The 18259-nt window shown below is 36.6% G+C and overlaps 1 protein-coding gene across 1 annotated transcript; it reads left to right on the top strand.

The window, feature by feature from the left end:
* The first annotated feature begins 2384 nt into the window (after positions 1-2384).
* Positions 2385-16887, top strand: cd4-1 (CD4-1 molecule). The gene is made up of 9 exons (XM_037676598.1): positions 2385-2394; positions 11355-11393; positions 12996-13127; positions 13790-14029; positions 14118-14477; positions 16123-16374; positions 16474-16574; positions 16665-16708; positions 16857-16887. Exons 1-9 carry the CDS (start codon positions 2385-2387, stop codon positions 16885-16887), a joined length of 1209 nt encoding a protein of 402 aa, XP_037532526.1.
* Positions 16888-18259: the final 1372 nt, after the last annotated feature.

The raw sequence follows: 18259 nt of genomic DNA, 5'->3' as shown, positions 1-18259 counted from the left end.
GCAGCTGCAGGTGCAAACTGAACCACTGCCAGAGGTTTAAACATTTTAAACTACTGTCTTTTGACGATCTGTCTGCGTAAAGTCATCCTGCTTGAGGTGATTTCTCTCCTTGTAAACTTCTCTCATGTGTAGCTTCAGGCCCATGTAGGAGTCAATCCTGACAGCAGGAGAGCTCACGAGTCCACGGTTAAGAAACCTGCAGATTGTGATCAGGTGTTCCTTCAAAAATGATGATTTATGACTTCTAAAATTGTGTATAAGAGGATCAAAATATGGATGATGATAATTAAAGATGTGCATTTCAACTAAACCTGTAAACCTTTGCATCTGTATTTTAAGTTACATTAAAAAATCCTGTTAAAATGATGAATTTTCATGTTTTAAACTCAAACTTTTGGTGTTCTCACCTTCAAAACCACTTTAACTGGTTTATATCTTTATTAAATGTGAGGAAATACCCAGATGTAAAAGCAAAAACTGCATAACGTGACATTTTTCTGTGAACATACTTTTTCAATTTACATTTAAGCTATAGGCTACTCCAAAAAACAAATGTCTATAAAAGTTATACTTTCTTCTTTTTGTGTTAATTTAGGGATTTGTTGTCATACATTTTAAAGATTTTTAGTGATGGCTCCAACTGGCTTTGGAAAAAACAATTATGTTAAATAGTTAATTGTTAATAATGTTAAATTGTTGATTAAGGGCACATTTATGTGTTGAACACAGAAACTTATTTTCTAAATCAAAGTGAAAATAACGATCAGTTACAGAATTTCAATCCAAAGGCAGCAACGCCATGCATGAGATATCTTCTAACCTACAGTTGTTTTGGTATAAAGTTGATCTTAAAATATATTTAATTTAAAGAACACGCCAAATGTTTACATTATAAAAATGTTTAATGACAAAAGAAAATAAAAACATTTGTTTATAAAGACAAATTAATGTCCCAGTAGCATTTAACGTTTCTAAGCAGTCCTTTCAGCTGACACGACTTAATAAATTTAATCTAATTAGCATATTTTTTTTAATAATAAAATTATATATCTGGAAGAGTTACAGCACATGTGTCAAACTCAAGGCCCGTGGGCCAAATACGGCCCATGTGAACATATTTTCTGGTCTCCAAGATGAGATTTTAAGAGTAACTTTTTTTTTATTGCTTCTCATTTACCTTAAAAACTGCATAGTTTATTTAGTGCAAACCTCTCATGACAGTTGGACAACTCTGAAGCCGAGAAAATTAAGTTTAAAATTTTCAGCAATCTTTAATTTTGATGCGGAAAGAGCAACGGAGAACTTCAAATAAGGCCGATGAAAATTGTTGCTGAGGAAGCTGCAACCAAGAAAGGATGTCAGGTAATCTGGCGATTGTTAATGTGTTGACTGAAATTGGCCATTTGTTTGAAAAAGATTTTCATTTTGGCCCCTGTTTGTAACCGAGTTTCACTCTTGATGTTCTAGAGTATTTTATGCACAAACAGTAAATCGTTGCATGTACGATGTAGGCGCTGTGGAAGTGGAGCAGTTTTTCCACAGTACCATACTTTTCACCATATAAGTCACACCTTTTTGCATACATTTGCATGCCCTGTGATTTATTTATGTTTTTCCCCATATTTATAACCCAATTTTTGGATGAGATCCAACAATTTCATTCATTCTGACAAGGAAAACATTGAACACTACCATTTTCTGCCGCTAGAGGGCGCTCAAAAAATATGGCAAGCCAAGTGCCTCATTAATAGGTAAAAGTGGCTATTAATGAGACACTTGGCTTGCCATACTGAGCCACCTTTGTCTCACTCCGGAACTCCTGGAACAAACATCAAATCAGCTGCATTTCACCGCCCCGCCCAGGCGAAATGCAGCTGATTTGACCATTAAAGTGCATTTATTAAGGAAAATTTCAACTGAGACACACCTTTACTATAACGTTGAGCAAACAAATAATTGTTCTTAGGTGGTTATTTTGTTCAATTTCGAAGAAATGCCCAGCAAGTCCTCCTTCAGCACACTCCTTCAGCTGCAAATTGATTTTTGGAATGCAGCTGACCGTCAAAGTGCATTTATTAAGGACAAGTTAAACGGAGACGCACCTTTGCTATAATTTAGAGCAAACAAATAATTGTTTTTAAGTGTTAATCTTGTTAAATTCTTGTTAAAGTCCTCCCGTGCACGCTCCCGCGGCCACCATTTGATTTTTAAACAAAACCGGCCCCTGTTTCAGAGTGGTCAGCAGTGACGCATAACAAACGCGACGCATCAGCAGTGACATGATAATAGATGTGACTTATACGGCAAAGTGACTTATTTATGTTTTTTTTCCACTTCATTAAACATATTTGGACTGATGCGACTTATATGGCGGTGCGACGTGTATGGCGGAAAGTACGGTAAATTAACATCACAAACAACTGAATTCGTCAATAACATCAACTTAGTCACAACTTTGCGCTTTTTAGTTTTTCACTGAAGCACCGTGTGTTTTCAGACAAATACGGAGCAGAGGTGGGATCCTCGCTGCGCAGTATCACCTAAATACGAATTTGGTTTAAATTATATCTCCTGCATTAACCGTGCGGTGTTTCCTTTAACGTCAACATGAAGAAGCAACGGTTTACGTTGACTAAACTGAACAAATCCAAGACAAGAGGAGTGCTTTTCGTGCTTCGGTTCTCCGTCTGATTTAAATGACAGGTTGCTTCAGTGTGTAATGTGCCGGAGGGATTTGCTGTGCTACAGTTTTCTTTAAAGTTCTCCAAAAGTTTTGAAATCAAAATAAAGGCGACACGTTTAGTTGGTGTGAGACTTCAGCTCCTTTCTTCTTCTTTTAGCAAATTATGTCAGTTTGTTGTTATAATTCTGACATATTTCTCTTTGTGTCAAGTCTCTGAAGACTCAGACTTGTTGTGTCATTTTGTTATATCCACAGGCGTTTATAGCACCACACAGGTTCCCTCTCCCAACACTTATTTCACCCTCAGGTACTCCCACCTCTGTGCTGTGTGCAGTCACTGTGCTATTTCTGGTCAGGATCGCATTAAACAATCTGAGCATCCTCAAATTTATCCTGTTATGATGTTAGCGGGAAATGGCTCTTTAACAAAGCTCCATCCTGCAGATTTCTGCCCAGGAGCAAGAGAGGATTGCTTTTTCTCTGGAGGGGACGCGTCTCTGGAGGGGGATGTTCGGCTGAGTCCTTGAGCTGTCACAGTTTTATTAATAATATGCAAAGTGTGAAAGCAAATTGTGAGCAGCAGACCGTCCGTTTTGTCATTTTCAGAGAACAGCCACAGTTGATCCAATTATTAAGAGTGCCAGAGCACAAGCACCCCTATTGTTTTTTGATTTGCCTTGAACAACCCATGCAAAAAATACACTAAAACGACTGGGAATGGCGTGATGCAGTTTTTGGGACTGTGACGTGGATGAAATTTGCAAAAACAAAACAAATAAATTAAAAAACTGTGACAAACATTCACATACTGAACAATAGGATTTTGGTGTGGCAGGTCAGTGAACGCAGCACTCTTTGGAGCATTATACTCCAGGCGTGCTTCTCTGTAAAACCATCGTTCAAAGTTTAAACGGGTCACAGAAAGTTGGACATTATAATAACATCTGTTTTACACACTCCTAGTTCAGATTTTATAGTTTTTGAAGATTTTATTTAACGTGTTAGATGTCTAAACTTTTCAAAACTTTTACAAACAAACCATTTGTCTTCTCACAAATGTCACACTTTTAAAATGTGGGGATTTTTGTCTTTCACCCAAAGTGCATCTCTCACCTCTGCAAAAACACTGTTTTCTTTTAAATCCTTACAAAATGTAAAACCAAAACTCTCGTTGACTCCCATTTTTATCGGAGACATTTGTCTTCATCTCTTTTCAAGTTGCCATATCTCCTAAATAAAATAAAAGTTAATATGATGACCAGGCACCTCTGTCACAGCTTTTTTTTATTTTTATTTTTTAATCCCCAGTATTCACACAGTGCATGTCTAAGTTTTACTTTTTTTACTTTCTATCTTGTTAAGAGTGCTGTCAGGGAGTGACAGACTCAGGTTCATGGTTACCATGGTTACCCTATGACCAGATCTTGCTTTTTTTTCATAGTTTATACATAAAGATATCTGCTGTTTCTGGTTACAGCAGCAGCTGTTTCCACTCTTGTGTTGGTTACTGTATGCCTTTTTTAAATCTTTCGTTTAGGCACACAAACAAATTTTCCGTTTTTATCTGATTATTCCTCTCGAATGTAACGTTAACGCACAGACAAATGAAGCCACAGCTCAAAAACAGAAATTTCTAGTGTCAACTAATTATCTTTTGATCGTAGCTTTGCGCTCAACCTCTTTGTTTCAGCGATCACGCTTCACTTGTTGCGCTGAAATTCTACTTTAGGGTTTGTGTCATTTAAGCACAAGTCAAAGTATTTGTTCTTGTATGTTTATAGGAAAAGAAATGTTGCACAAGAGTTTTGATTCCATCTGTTGATGAACTGCAGACCAGCCTCTGCCTTTACTCTCTTTACTGTAACCAGCGTTGTATTTATCTACAGAGGCTGTAACAGTAACAGAGAATCTATATTTCCATTCTGATGAACTGATCATCACGCAGCCTACAGGCCAAAAATAACTCAACCATTAGCGTGCACGGCTGATGGAGGAGATGAGTGGGAGAGAGCGTAAACTTTTCTGTCCTCAGCTTCTGTTTGAGGTTTCAAACAGAGCTTGAATGAAGTTCCCCTCGTGATGTAACAGACTAGATGTTTTCAGTCACGGAGCTGAATGTCACTCATTTCTGATTCTTAGCCTCGTTTCCGCTGACATTTTGGATTTTATTGAACTGAAAAAAGTTCTACTTTTAACTTTTTTTATTTTTTTTAAAGGCCTCAGACTGAACTGCCTGTGTTCACTTTATACATCAGGTGCTTCAGCCTGAGCAAACTTTTTAAATAAATAAATAAGCACACTAGAAAACAGATTCATTGCTGAGGGAAACCCTCTGTAGGAGAAAATGGAGGATGAGCAAGCAGGGGATGGATGTGAAAAGAGTGAATCACCCCTGTTTTGTGCTTGTGGCTCACGGTTGATCGTTTCTGTCTTTCAGTAATGACACGATGTGATACAGACGCCCTCGTTAGGTGAGTGACTAACGAGGGAGTCCTCACTTTCAGGTGTTTTCCATCAAAATCACGACTCAAAGGCAGAAACGCATGCCCTGAGAAAAGCCAAGACTGCCCCGTTGAAACACATTTAGGGCTGAACTCTCTCTGCAAAGAATTTACTGAGGATTGTTTCAACTGCAGGTTTTGTTGTGCAGAGGAAATAAAAGGCTCGTTTCATTTCGAGCTCAGGAGGAACAGAAGCAGGTGTGAACTCGTCATGAAGGCAGCACAGAGGCGAGCGCAGAAACCTCAGAGAGGCACATGAGACGAGTGTGAGCTGTTTGTTTGGTCCTTGTTGTGGTTCCTGTCTCCAAACCACCTCGGCTGTGTGTCTGCAGCACATCGATCCTCCAAATGATCCCTGTCATCAGTTGTCAGCAGAAGAGGAGTTTTATTTAAAGGCACAGAAAATAGAAGTGGTGGGTTTAAACACAAACACAGCCAACGTATTTATTTACCGCTGATCCTCTAAATCTACAATGTTGATTCTAAATTGTCCCATTATCCTGATCAGTGTTTTTTAGTTTAGGTTTATTTTCATGTTTGCTTATTATGGAGTTTAGTTTCCATACTCAGTTTTTGCTTATCAGTCAGCTGGCCACACCCTTATACACCTTCTTGTTTCACCTGTCTCAGCTGCAGCCACTTCTCTCATCAGCCCAGTCCTTACAGCCTTTCAGTCATCATTCACTTCTCAGTGGAGCATTGCATATAATTTATGTCATATCCAGGTGTTCCCATGCTTCCTTGTGTCCATCCTCAGTTGGAACATTCTGCAGCCACACCAGCGTTTTAGTTTTTGCTTTTAAATAAAATTTTGTTGTATTTCTTTAATTTTGCTTCCCTGGGTTCAAACCTTTACAGATTGTGCCACGTATTCAGGAGTTTGTGTTAATAAGCGGGTTTTAGGGAGTTTTGTTTAAGAGAACCTCGTGATGGTTGTCAAGTTTCATTAGCATTCATTTGCAGTCTCAGAAACTGTTCAATTATGCAACGGTTCGGCCCAAGTGGATAAAAAGCTTTGCCTTCTTCATTTCAAATTCTAATTCCGCTCAGCAGGCTTGTGTCGATGCTGCCGTCGTGTTTTATTTCCGTGCAGATGACAAACAGCAAGAAAATGCTAAATTTCTGCTTTCTGAATGCAAACGTTACTTTGACGAGTTAAAGTTAGAGAAAGATTGTTCAGCTTCTTCACAGATGTTCGACAATCCAACAGCTAATGCAAAGTGCAGTGATTTATGATAAATCCTATAGTTAGGGTCAGCTTGGGTTTCCTGAGCTATCCCTTAGTTATGCTGTAATAGGATTAGACTTCTGGAGGACAAATGAACTACTTTTCCTCACTCTGCTGCTGTCTTTATTTGCTCTACTCCGCCTGATATTTGTAATTATTTCTATCTTTAACATGTGTTTTGTCGTTCTTCCTATAGAAAGTACACCTGGACTTGTCATCCTGTGTTTGTTTGTTTCTCCTTCCTGTCCTCTCGAACCCAGCCGGTTAAAGCAGATGGCTGCTCGCCCTGAGCCTGGTTCTGCTGGAGGTTTCTTCCTGTTAAAAGGGAGTTCTTCCTTTCCACTGTTGCCAATGTGCTTGCTCAGGATGGGAGCCTGGGACAAGTGAAGATTCAACTCAATCTGCTGGCCTTCTCATATTGATAACATTTTCTAACTGGCTTTTATAATGCATGTGAATGTTTCTGTTCAATGCCCTGAGACGACTTCTGTTGTGACTTGACGCTATATAAATAAATTGAAGTGAATTGAATTGTAGTGACAGAAAAAGAAAAAGAAATGAAACACTGTTTTTTTTCTGATTGAGGACTTGAAAATATAACCGGGGTGTGTGACGCTACACAACCCCGGCGTTGAGAGTTTAAAAGTTTAAATTGATAAATTCCTCAAAGTGGTTTTGCTGGACAATTTGCAAAAAATGCACATCTGTAAATGTCTTAAGAGGAACTTTTAACAGAACGGTGATTGTTAAAGACAGAAAAACAAACAAAATTCTCCATCTGCAGGTAAAATGAACCTGGTGGAATAATTGCTCAAAATAAGTCAGTTCTTCTTTTTAATACAAATATTGGCATTTGTTTGTAAAATAACACAGACAAAAATCAGCTTAGGCAAAAGCATGCTGTAAAAATGTACATCTTATTGTATGGAAGAGCTCAACGGGCTTTTTAATAAAGGAACTCCTACGAATGAAAATTTGTGTATTTGTTTATTTTGGTTTAAAATCTAGCAAGACTTTCTTTCTTTACCACAAATGACTCACATGAGGGATTTAGAATTACACTTTGTCTGAAAAATATAATAATTATAATTGTTCTATAATATTTGATTTTGACAAAGACGCTATCAGCGCCATGGATCTGTGTTTTATCTGATGCTGCAGCTTCAACAGAGGAACAAACAGAGCAGATACACACAAATTATATTCGACAGCGAGTTATTTTATAAAAAAGCTTATAAGGTCATATGATGTCTACAAGGTGTTTTTATACAGAAGGAATGGGGGTTGTGTTTTATTTTTGCAATGTGCACAAAAGGGCAGTGGAATATTTTGTCTTTGCAACTTAACAGCTTTTGTTTTTACATTAAAGTCCAAACTTTTCCTTTAAATTTTGTACCATTGTCTTTTTTTTTGTTTGTTTTGGACTTTTAAAATGAACAAATTTGATAAAGGACCGATTGTTGAGTAGCTTCAAATGTTAACAAAGCTACATTAATTTAATTTAAACTTGTTAAGGATAGTAAAACAGGCAATAAGTAGGGCTTGAAAATGTGGGTACCACCCGTACAAACGCTGTACGACTATCTAAATTCACATAACAGTTGCTGATTCTTCTCAAAAATATACAGAAATTAAAATTTATTCTAAAGCCATTCATTGCTTTCTGTGTTCTTGTACAGATTTTGTCTATTTATGAAAAGTAACTTTTCTAAATTAGCATTTTTGTGAAGATTGTTCGAGCTCTTCGGCTTTGATACACTAATAAATCTTTACATTAATAAAAAAAAAAGAATAAGATGGAAAGTCAATTTAGAGTCAATATAACGGGGCTTATTCTGACAATATACCACTCAGATTTTGTAGTTGTGTGATACATTGACATCTTTATACTCAATATACTGAAATAGCAGATCTAGAAGAAATTATTGAATAAATACGGGAACATAACCAAGAAATCAGTTTAACTTTTGTTGTATTTTTTACTTTTTTGTCAGCCACAGTTGAGAGATGATGCAGGGAAAAGTTTGTGGACAGATCTCACCTCTTCATTTTAAACGACCAATCGAAGGTCATTTTTCTGACTCTGTTCTGATCATCATGTGTGTTTTTTTGTTTCCAGACCAATCGCTGCTGTGGGAGGTGCAACGCTTCTTAAAAAGAAGCTTCGTTTGATAAATATAAAGCATTTCCGCCTGACTCCAGATCATTGAGCACGTTCAGAAATCAGACGCTAAGTAACGATTGTAAGTATACTCAAAAATTATTTTTTTCAGGTTGTCTCTGTTTACACTTTTTTATGTTGTATAAGTATTTATAAATGTCTGGAATATTCAAGAATATTTTGTGTTTTTGAAAAATTCTGAGTGATAAAACCAAAAGGTTCAGCAGACCAATCGAGGCCTAAATATCTGACTGTTTTTATTATTTATTTGTATATTCATTGTCCCTACAAAATGTGTTTAAATCCACACCATGATGTTTTTATCCTTCGTGAATTATTTTACAAAACACAAAAATATGAACAAAGGAAAATAGTAAATCCAAAACAAAGACACACACAAAAAGCAAACTGGCAATCATGAAAACTGTCACGTATAATTAATTAATAATTTATTTATTCTTTTAAGAAAAGATCGTTTCTATTTTGATGTTCTTGTCAAATTAATTTTATTATCAGGTAAGTACCGGGCAGATGACCGCTACAGAACAAACCGTCGCTCTGCATGAACTCTACGTGCATTTTACAAAATACAAATTCAAAATGCAATTACATTATAATAAAAATGTAATGAAACTTTAATGCAAGTGCATAAATTTTGCAAGAGCTCATACAAAATGACATTATGAGCAAATTATGAGGTTATACCATCACCTCTGATTTGTGTGCGCTCAGTCGCACACTGATTTACAACTTTATGACCTACTAACAGTTTTTATGACTTATTCTTAAGTTTGTCAAATAAATTATGGGCATCAGAGAGACCTGTTTATTTTGCATAAACAATATGTGCACATATTTCTAATGGAGGCAAATAAAAGACTAACAATAAAGTATTTAGGTAACGCTTGCAGAATGAGAAGGAGCAAGAAAAGAAAAAAGATAATTAATCTGGTAAAAACTAAAACAGATCAAAAACAAACACAGATCCACTTCAGTGAAGATGGAAACGTCTTCCTGCCTGTCCTGTTTTTCATTTTCTTCACCCGTTTGTTGTGTTTGACCTTCATCCACCCCTCCCCCTACTCATCACTCTCTGCTGAAGCTTCCTCCTGCTGCCGACGTGATCCTCGTGGTTTTCTGGGTTAAACATCTTCAGGTGCAAAAACTTTAAACGTTTGCGCATCATTGATGTCACTCTGACGCTCACATTTTGTTCTAAAATTTTTTTAAATGAAGAATACACTTATTGTTTTATCAAATCATACATAACGTTAAACTAAATAGTGTTTAAACTTGATTTAGATCGATTGTTCCCAAAGTTGGGTTTGGGATCCTCTTAAGGATTGTGAAACACCAAACAGGGTCTAAAAAAGTTAAATCTGCTCCTCTGGACCAAAAAAACCCAAAACAAAACAAAAAAATGTAGAAACATTTTGTTTTTCATCCGCAAGACTTCTTCAGTCTGAAGAAGTCTTGCGGATGAAAGACGAAATGTTTCTACATTTTTTATTTTTCTTCCTGGATTATTGAGCATGCATCAGGAGACTAAACAGGGTCCTGAGAAGATCTGCAGAAATCCAATTGATTTTAAACATGATCAGCAATAAAACATTTTGTCTTTACGTTCACAAAATAAAAAATAATTATCTTAAATGCATAAAATACCTGCTGTATTGTAAACAAGGCTTAGATGAATAAAATGTCCATTAACTTTAGCTAAATGGAGCGACAAGTCTCCACAACGTTTCTTTTGTGGGTCAAAAGAAGAAAAAGGTTTGGGAACAACTGCAATGAAAAGTCTTGATAAAACTATTGTTCTTTAGTTCGTCAACTGATCAGACAGATAAATAAAACAACATGGTAAATGGACTGTACTTATACTTTTCTATCTTATCAAGATACTCAAAGCTCTTTACAACACAATCTGTGCCCTGATTTACCCATTCATACAACACTCTACTAGATCTATACAAAGAATAAATCATTTTTTATCACATTCATGCACTGATGGGACACACATCGGAGGCAATGAGGGTTCAATGTCTCACCCAGGGACACTTCAGCATGTGACTGCAGGTGGAATTGAACCCCCAACTCGTCCATTGGAGGACGACTGCTCTAACCACTCAGCCACAGCCGCCCACAACATTCACATATTTAAATGCAATATTGAAAAATTAAACATTATTATCGATACAGTTACTTCAAATACTTTATTTGAGAAAACTCCTCGGATGAGAAACAGATGTCTTCAGAAATAATAATAAAATTAAAATTTGAGTGGCCGTTTGAGAGAGTAAGAAGCTTCACCAGCGTAGATTTTAATCTTTTTATGAATTTGACTTTTGTGCTAATCGAAACGGACAAATGTAGAGATATTTGGTTGACTTAATTTTTAAAAACATTTATCAAACAGTGTTATATGAGTGAAACAATGCAAAGAGGACCGAGCTGACCCAATCCAGGAACATTTTACCAAAATAATAGTCCTGCAACATCAGCAAAAAATGTCCAAGTTATCAATTAACTTTATTATTATTTGACATATTTTATTTGTCAGTTTTTGTTAACTTTGAGAAAAGATAAAACAATGAAGTTTGAATCCTAAATACATAAATAAGATTAAATAATAATAATAATAATTTGATCTGAATCCCTTTCACTGCATTCATTTGTTTAATCTAACATATTTCAAATATTCTAGCATTCATTAGTATTTAAATAATTTTAATGGATAATAATTTATTTAAAAACTGATACAAAACCTTAATAATTTCAAAGTAAAATCATTATTACCAAGAATAATCATCAGCACAGGAAGTAGGCGGCAACAAAACCATTTATTTACATAACGTGTTTAAATTAATTCAATGCTTACTCTTCAAACATGATTTTTTACACAAACCTCAGAGTGTAACGGAGTGAAATGAAGGTAAAACAGTAAAATGGGGTAAAAAAAAAAAAAGAAGAGAGAAACATCTACATTAAACCACAGTCTAGGTGTGCTGCCTGTGCTGTGGTCTGTCTTATTTCTCCTTTAAGCGTGGAGAGATCCGTCTTTCGTGGAACAGGGGAGGAAGAGAAGGGGTGTGAGAGGCAGAGGAGGAGCATCGGGATAAGAATCTGCACCTTAACTAAATCAAGTCCCACCACAACCCAGCGTTCGCTCTGAGCGTCTCTTCCCTTCAGCGTTTGTCTGTTCATTGTCTTCCAGAGCCCACCACAGGCCGCCTACTGTCACCTCTGTGAACTCGTCGTCTTTTATCTCCTCAAATCTCTCTAAATCTGAGACCACCTCAAACCCACCGTTGCTTCCTGCTAAAGGATTTCACTTTGTAGCACAGTTTGAAATACAAATATACAAAATAATATTGTACTGTAAAGACTAGTCAGGTAGGAATGCTTCTTTAAACATGCATTTGGATTTTATTTACGGTACACCTGAAAGATATTTAGTATGGGTGAATAAGATTCCAAACTACCGTAATTAAAAATAGCATGACCTAAAACAGCTATACAACTGACGAGAACACTAGGCAAACAAAGAGCAAAAAATAAATACATTAATTAATTAAAAATAGTCCATGTTTAGGCAATTATGATGTTTTTTCTAACATGATTCTACTGTAGACTGAAGAATTCAACAGTTTAACTTTTGTATGTGATGACTGATTAAAAAAGAAACAAGATATGGGTTTACTATAGGCAACAAAAAGAGATGGATAAACTTGTTATGCCAAAAACCATTCTGGCACATTCAAATTAAGTTCCAAAATTGTCAAGTTTACATGTGCCAGTAATTGTTTTAAACTAGTTATAATATATTTTAAGGCTTATTCTTCATCAGTAATATTCAAAAACACAACAAAATTATTGCACAAGCAATTCAGAAAACATATTTAATGACAATCAAAGCCTTCCGGTATTCCACAGGTCTCTATACTTGGCCCACTGTTTTTATTAGGCTCTGTTTATGTAAAGCTACGTCAAGATGGTTATTTATGTCCATGCTGGTGATTTACGTTTATTTTTCTGCATTGCAGCTGGATCGCCACTCTTCGGTATACTTTTCTGACTCTACTCTTCTGTCATAGACATTAAAAAACATCACATCGTGGACTTTCAGCTGCAAGGAACTGAATTAGAAGTTAGTTTTTTCCCACCTTATTTCAGTGCTTTCTGAAACCAAACAAGAAATTAGCAAAAGCTACAAATCAACTTTATAAAATACTGTATCTCAATTGTTTTCCCCATTTTCTTTCAGGATTGAGAACATAATGAAGATCTTATTCCAGCTTATTATCTTTCTTATCACCATGCTCCGGACAACTGGTAGGGCACAGAAAGTGCAGATTAGATTGTTTGAAAAATAGTTGTTGTTTTTTTTACATCAGTATTTGTCCTCTTTTATTCTGCTAGAAGCTGAGGAGGTGATCTATGCTCGGGTGGGAGACAGTGTTACCCTGAATATACCGGATCCTCCTAAAAGCAATTTTTATATTTACTGGTGCTTTGGTACACAGACTGAATCCTTCATCTGGTTCAACCACCTAGGTGGGAAAAAAATGGATTTAGGTAAGAGGAACTTTGTCATCATTCTTTGCTGAAATCAGGTCTCTCTTGTAAATGAGTCCTAAAAGACTCAATGGGATTTACTTGTCTAAATAAAGGTTGAATGAACATTGAAATAGTAATTACATGATTTATTTTTATAATTTACCAATTAAACATGCTTATTTGTTGCAACTTGAGGTACTTTGAAATAATCAGTCATATCATCATTTGTTGTCTTGCAGATGAAATGTGGAAAAATAGGTTGTCTATGTCTGCCAGTTCACTGACAATAACAAACATCCAAGAAGAACACTTTGGAGATTTTTCCTGTATTTTTAGAGTGCCGACAAATCCAAATCCCTTATCTGAGACTAAATTCAGAATAATCAAAGTAATCGGTAAGAACAAAAAACTATTATTTGACATTTTATATTGACTATGATGCATTTTTTTGTTTTGAATGTGAAATTGTAGTGCATGTTTTTCCACAGTGTGTTACTAATAAATAATTAATGTTTTTCTTGGAAATCTTACATCAGACAGCAAAGTTTAACTAGTCAGCCTCCAAATCTTTTCTTTTAAATAAAACGTACATTTCTTACTAAAAGACTTCCGTACTTAAAGTCCCTTTAACCACACCCTTCCTTTATATTTTGTACCAGTTCACATGAATCCACCCTCACCAGTGATGCCTTCAGATTCAGTGGTTTTGAGCTGCAACACGGAGACTCCTCAAGGTCTAACAAACCCCAAAGTTTACTGGACAAACCCACAGGAAAATACAGAGCACAGTGATCAAGGAAAACTTCGTTTCACAGCCAAAAGTCAAGTTAGTGGACAGTGGACATGCGTAGTAAGCGATAAAAAACTCTTCAAATTCCCAATTACAGTTTCTGTAGCAGGTGAGTCGCTTTGTGTGGACAAATATCTGCTAATTTCTTATGACTGTATATTTGTCCTGAATATAAAAGTTTATTTTCTGTCTTTTAGACTTCTCGGCTGCTCCTCCCTCTCAGTATACATCCACTAACTCCCCCCTCAAAGTGCCATTTTTGATTACCCCCGACAAGTTGAAAAACATAGCACAAAAAATCAAGAAAGTTGAGTGGCACTTCACCCCCAAAACATCCTCCAGTCCACAGAGGCTCTTCTCCGTCTCACTTGGGTCTAAATGGATGGAAACAGTGGACCAAAGCAGAGGCCTGACGTACACTAACTTTACAAAAGGTGGAAACTTTTCTTTGTCCAAAAATTGGGCAGGTGTAGATGACAGAGGGACCTACACCTGCTCAGTAACATTCCTGAATGGCTTTGTTCTGAACAGCACCGTACAAGTGGAGGTGCTGCAAAGTAAGTCCAACCTGATTTTAATTGGACTAATTAGACAAGTTTTGTTATTATTTGCATTTGTTGTGTGCAAGGCAGGGCTTCAGAGGGTATGGGCCCCTGGGCAAGAAATACTGTAGGGCCCCACCGATTTTTTAAAAACCAATTACAACAACAATTATGTGCACATGAACGTCAAAGTTTCTATTTACAAAAAGAGTTGCTCACTACACAGACTCTAAATTTACAGTTTCTAAAATCTATCTGAGGCCTATCATCTGAACTTATCAGAAGCTCTGCTGCGGTTGATTCCCTGCCGGTGAAACTGATTTCAAAGCACGACTAAAGATTTGATGAAAAGTAATCAAAGCGGAACACAGACCTGGTGCACAGAAGTTAATGTTTTGACATGTTTTCACCACATTAGTATGAGTTTAAATAGAGATTTAGAGAAGAAATATTCCTATTGTTTGCATATGTGTTAAATCTGACTGCTTTTTAAAATTATCTCAGCTCTCTAAACATTTAAAATTCTTTGATAGAAACAATGATGACAGAAATTAAAGTTATTCCCAGTGATCATCAAAGTTCATGCTCAATAATCCAGGTAAAAAATCCAATAATGTTCAGTCAGGTCATCCGGACAGTTTTTTTTTTTGTTTTTTTTTTGTTTGAGACGTTTTGTCCTTGATCCAAAGGACTTCATCAGTCCAAGGAGCCACAACAAACACAGTCCCACAAGCAGCACACTCGCATAGCGGACCAACTAGTTTGTTGGTGATAAGATGGTTTCTGGGGCCCGCCCTCTCCCTCATTGACTCCTCTGAGGCAGCCATAGCCAAAGTGAAGGACAAAACGTCTCAACAACAAAAAAAAAGAAACCATCCAGATGACTTGACTGAACTTTGTTGGATTTTTTTTACCTGGATTATTGAGCATGAACTTTTATGTTTTGAACTACTTTGGCTATGGCTGCCTCTGAAGAGTTGTTGGGGGAGAGGGAGGGCCCCAGATACCATCTTATCACCAGCAAACTGGTTGGTTCACTATGTAAGTGTGGTGCTTGTGGGACTGAGTTTGTTGTGGCTCCTCGGACTGATGAAGTCTTTTGGATGAAGGATGAAACGTCTCAAAAAAAAAAGGAAACCGTCCAGATGACCTGAATGACATTTGTTGGATTCCCAGTGATATTTAGTAAAACAACTTGTTTTCTAAACTTCATAAGTTAAGAACTACCGTAGTACGCCCTTCAGAAAGCTTGGCCTTGGTCATAATTTATTATTTTCATCTCACATTTGAAAAAAAAAAAAATAATTCTTTGATTTGTTCGTAATTCAGTCTCCATGAAACTTATAGCTAATAATGTTTTCACTCAACCATAAGAGTAAATCGATGAATAACTAAACATGTTGATTCAGTCAGTAAAACATTACATTTATTGTCATATTATTCAGAGGAGAGAAGAAAGAATTAAAATAGTCGTTTGGAATCAGACAAAAGTTATGCATTTGTAATGTTCTTTGGAACATCTAAAATGTCTTGCACATCAAATATGAACGCAGTTTCAATAGTGAAATTGTGATGTGATTGTGTCTGATTCAGGAAGTAACAACTGCTGTTTATAAAAGGGACGATTTATGATCTAGTCCTTCGTCCTCTCCCTCTCTAGTCGTCCCCTCCCCAGGAGTAAAGTTAATTTCTGGCAACCAGCTCAACCTGTCCTGCTCCACCGGAGATCAGCTGCTCCCTGGCATCCAGGTGAAGTGGCTCCATCCTAAACGGTCATCCCTGAGAGCAGCCGGCCCTCCTTCAGACCGCCTCGTCATCCCCAAGGTGAGCACAGAAGATTCTGGAACGTGGAGGTGTGAGCTGCTGCAGAACTGGACCCGCCTGACATCAGCCGAGATAACTCTGAGCATCGGTGAGCACAGGAAGTGAGAAGAGAGCAGGAAGTGGGACACGGGCACGAACCTGTGGCCACAAACGTGGTCCTGTATGACATGTTCTCTGCTCTACGCAGAACCCGTTCTGAGTGTGTGGATGCTGGTGACCATCTGCAGCGCTGGAGTCATCCTGATCCTCCTCCTTGTTGTGGGGTTCATCCTCTACCGCAGACGACAGGTACATTAGGCCTTTCCATGAGGTTAGACAAGAAAACCATCACTTTAGAAATGTTCACGTCTTTGTCTTTTTCTTGTTGGACCTCTTCAGCGGAGGATGAGACACCTCAGGCATCAACTCTGCCAATGTGCACAGTAAGAAGAAACTCCCGAACTGACAATAATGACAAAACTTGAAATCTAAACAACAATTTCAGCTTAAATGTCTTTTAATTCATTGTTAGCATTAATATTAGCATTTTGGACTGTGCAGCTAACCTAAAATGAATCTTTTGTTTTTCAGCCCAAAGCCCAAAGGATTCTACAAGACCTAACAGAAGACATTCACATCAGGACATAAAACTGATGGATCTCTCTCCTGAAAGCATCGTCATATTTACTGAACTGTGCGGATGAGACAGATGAGAAAAATCTTTTTCAGTTTTATAGCTGTACATAGTTTAACCTCTTTTGACAATCTGAACAGCTTTTACAGTTGTTTGGGGAAAGGATGATAAAGTGTGGAAAATTCTGTGAACATAAAAAGCTCATGTAATATGTGATTCATTCAAAGCTGTATTTAAACAAAAAGTATTAAAAACAACATATAAATGCTCATTTTAAAAGTTTATTGTAAATGAAATGTATGTTTTGAATTTGATTAAAGAAACATGTTAATGACTGTTTTATCTCATGTTGTGGTTATGAGCTGAAAACTAAGTAATTTTTTAAAAAAGCACAAAACGTTATTAGAGATTTTGAGCAAAGTTTTGCCTGCTTTTATATTGGTGTTGAGCCAGTCAAAATTAGTGTTTGTTTTGTGTTTTCAGCTGAAATATATTTTTTTCACTTGACTTTTTAAAAAACTTCAGTCAGTTTTGTTTTTATTTTACTAAAATTGTGTCACGATTATTTTGTAGTTGCTTTATTTATTGTACAGTACTTTGGTCCTACTTTACGTTGACATTATGTTATTTGCTGATATTCTTTTTCCTTCAGAATTTCTCCTCTAGAACTAGTGTTGGTCAGAGCGCACGTCTTTTTAATCTGTTTTTGATGAGTTCCGGTTCAGAAATAGCCGCAGTATTTTTGTCGTGTGATAGTTTTTTTCACCTACTGTAACAGCTTTTTAGTACATTTTGTTTACTGATGATGGTTTTTGAATAATCCGTGCAGGAATCTAAATGTTAGAATTTTAAATTTCATTCCTTTGTTGTTTATTTAAATTTTTATTTATAATTTTTCCATCCATCCATTTTTTTTTTTGACTGGCTTTTTCCTTTCTGGGTCACTTGTAGAACTTTTTTCCATCTCCAACGGTCACTCAACGAGCAGCAGGGGACACCCTGGACAAGTCACAAGTCCATCACATGGACACATGGAGACAAATGAGACAAACAAGCATTCACATTCTCACTCACATCTAGGGACAATTTAGAGTTACCTATTAATGTTTTTAATCTGTGAGGGGAACCCAGAGTGGAGGAAACCAACATGTGCATGAAGAAAAACATGCAAACTACAGAAAAGGCAGGAGGTGAACCTGCGACCTTCTTATTGTTTGGGCGACAGTGCTAAGCACTGCTCCACCATGCCGCCCCTCAACAATTTTATATTCTATAAATGAACAAATCCCAAAATTATTTGTAATTTAAAAAATGTAAGCATGCTTTAATCATTTAACTCAGTTTTTCAGAGTGGAAACAA

Source organism: Nematolebias whitei, chromosome 5 (assembly GCF_014905685.2).
Source record: "Nematolebias whitei isolate Nwh7 chromosome 5, NemWhi1, whole genome shotgun sequence".
NCBI classification, from domain to species: Eukaryota; Metazoa; Chordata; class Actinopteri; order Cyprinodontiformes; family Rivulidae; genus Nematolebias; species Nematolebias whitei.
Note: the sequence above shows the minus strand (reverse complement) of the source record. Positions and strands in the feature narration are given on the sequence as shown.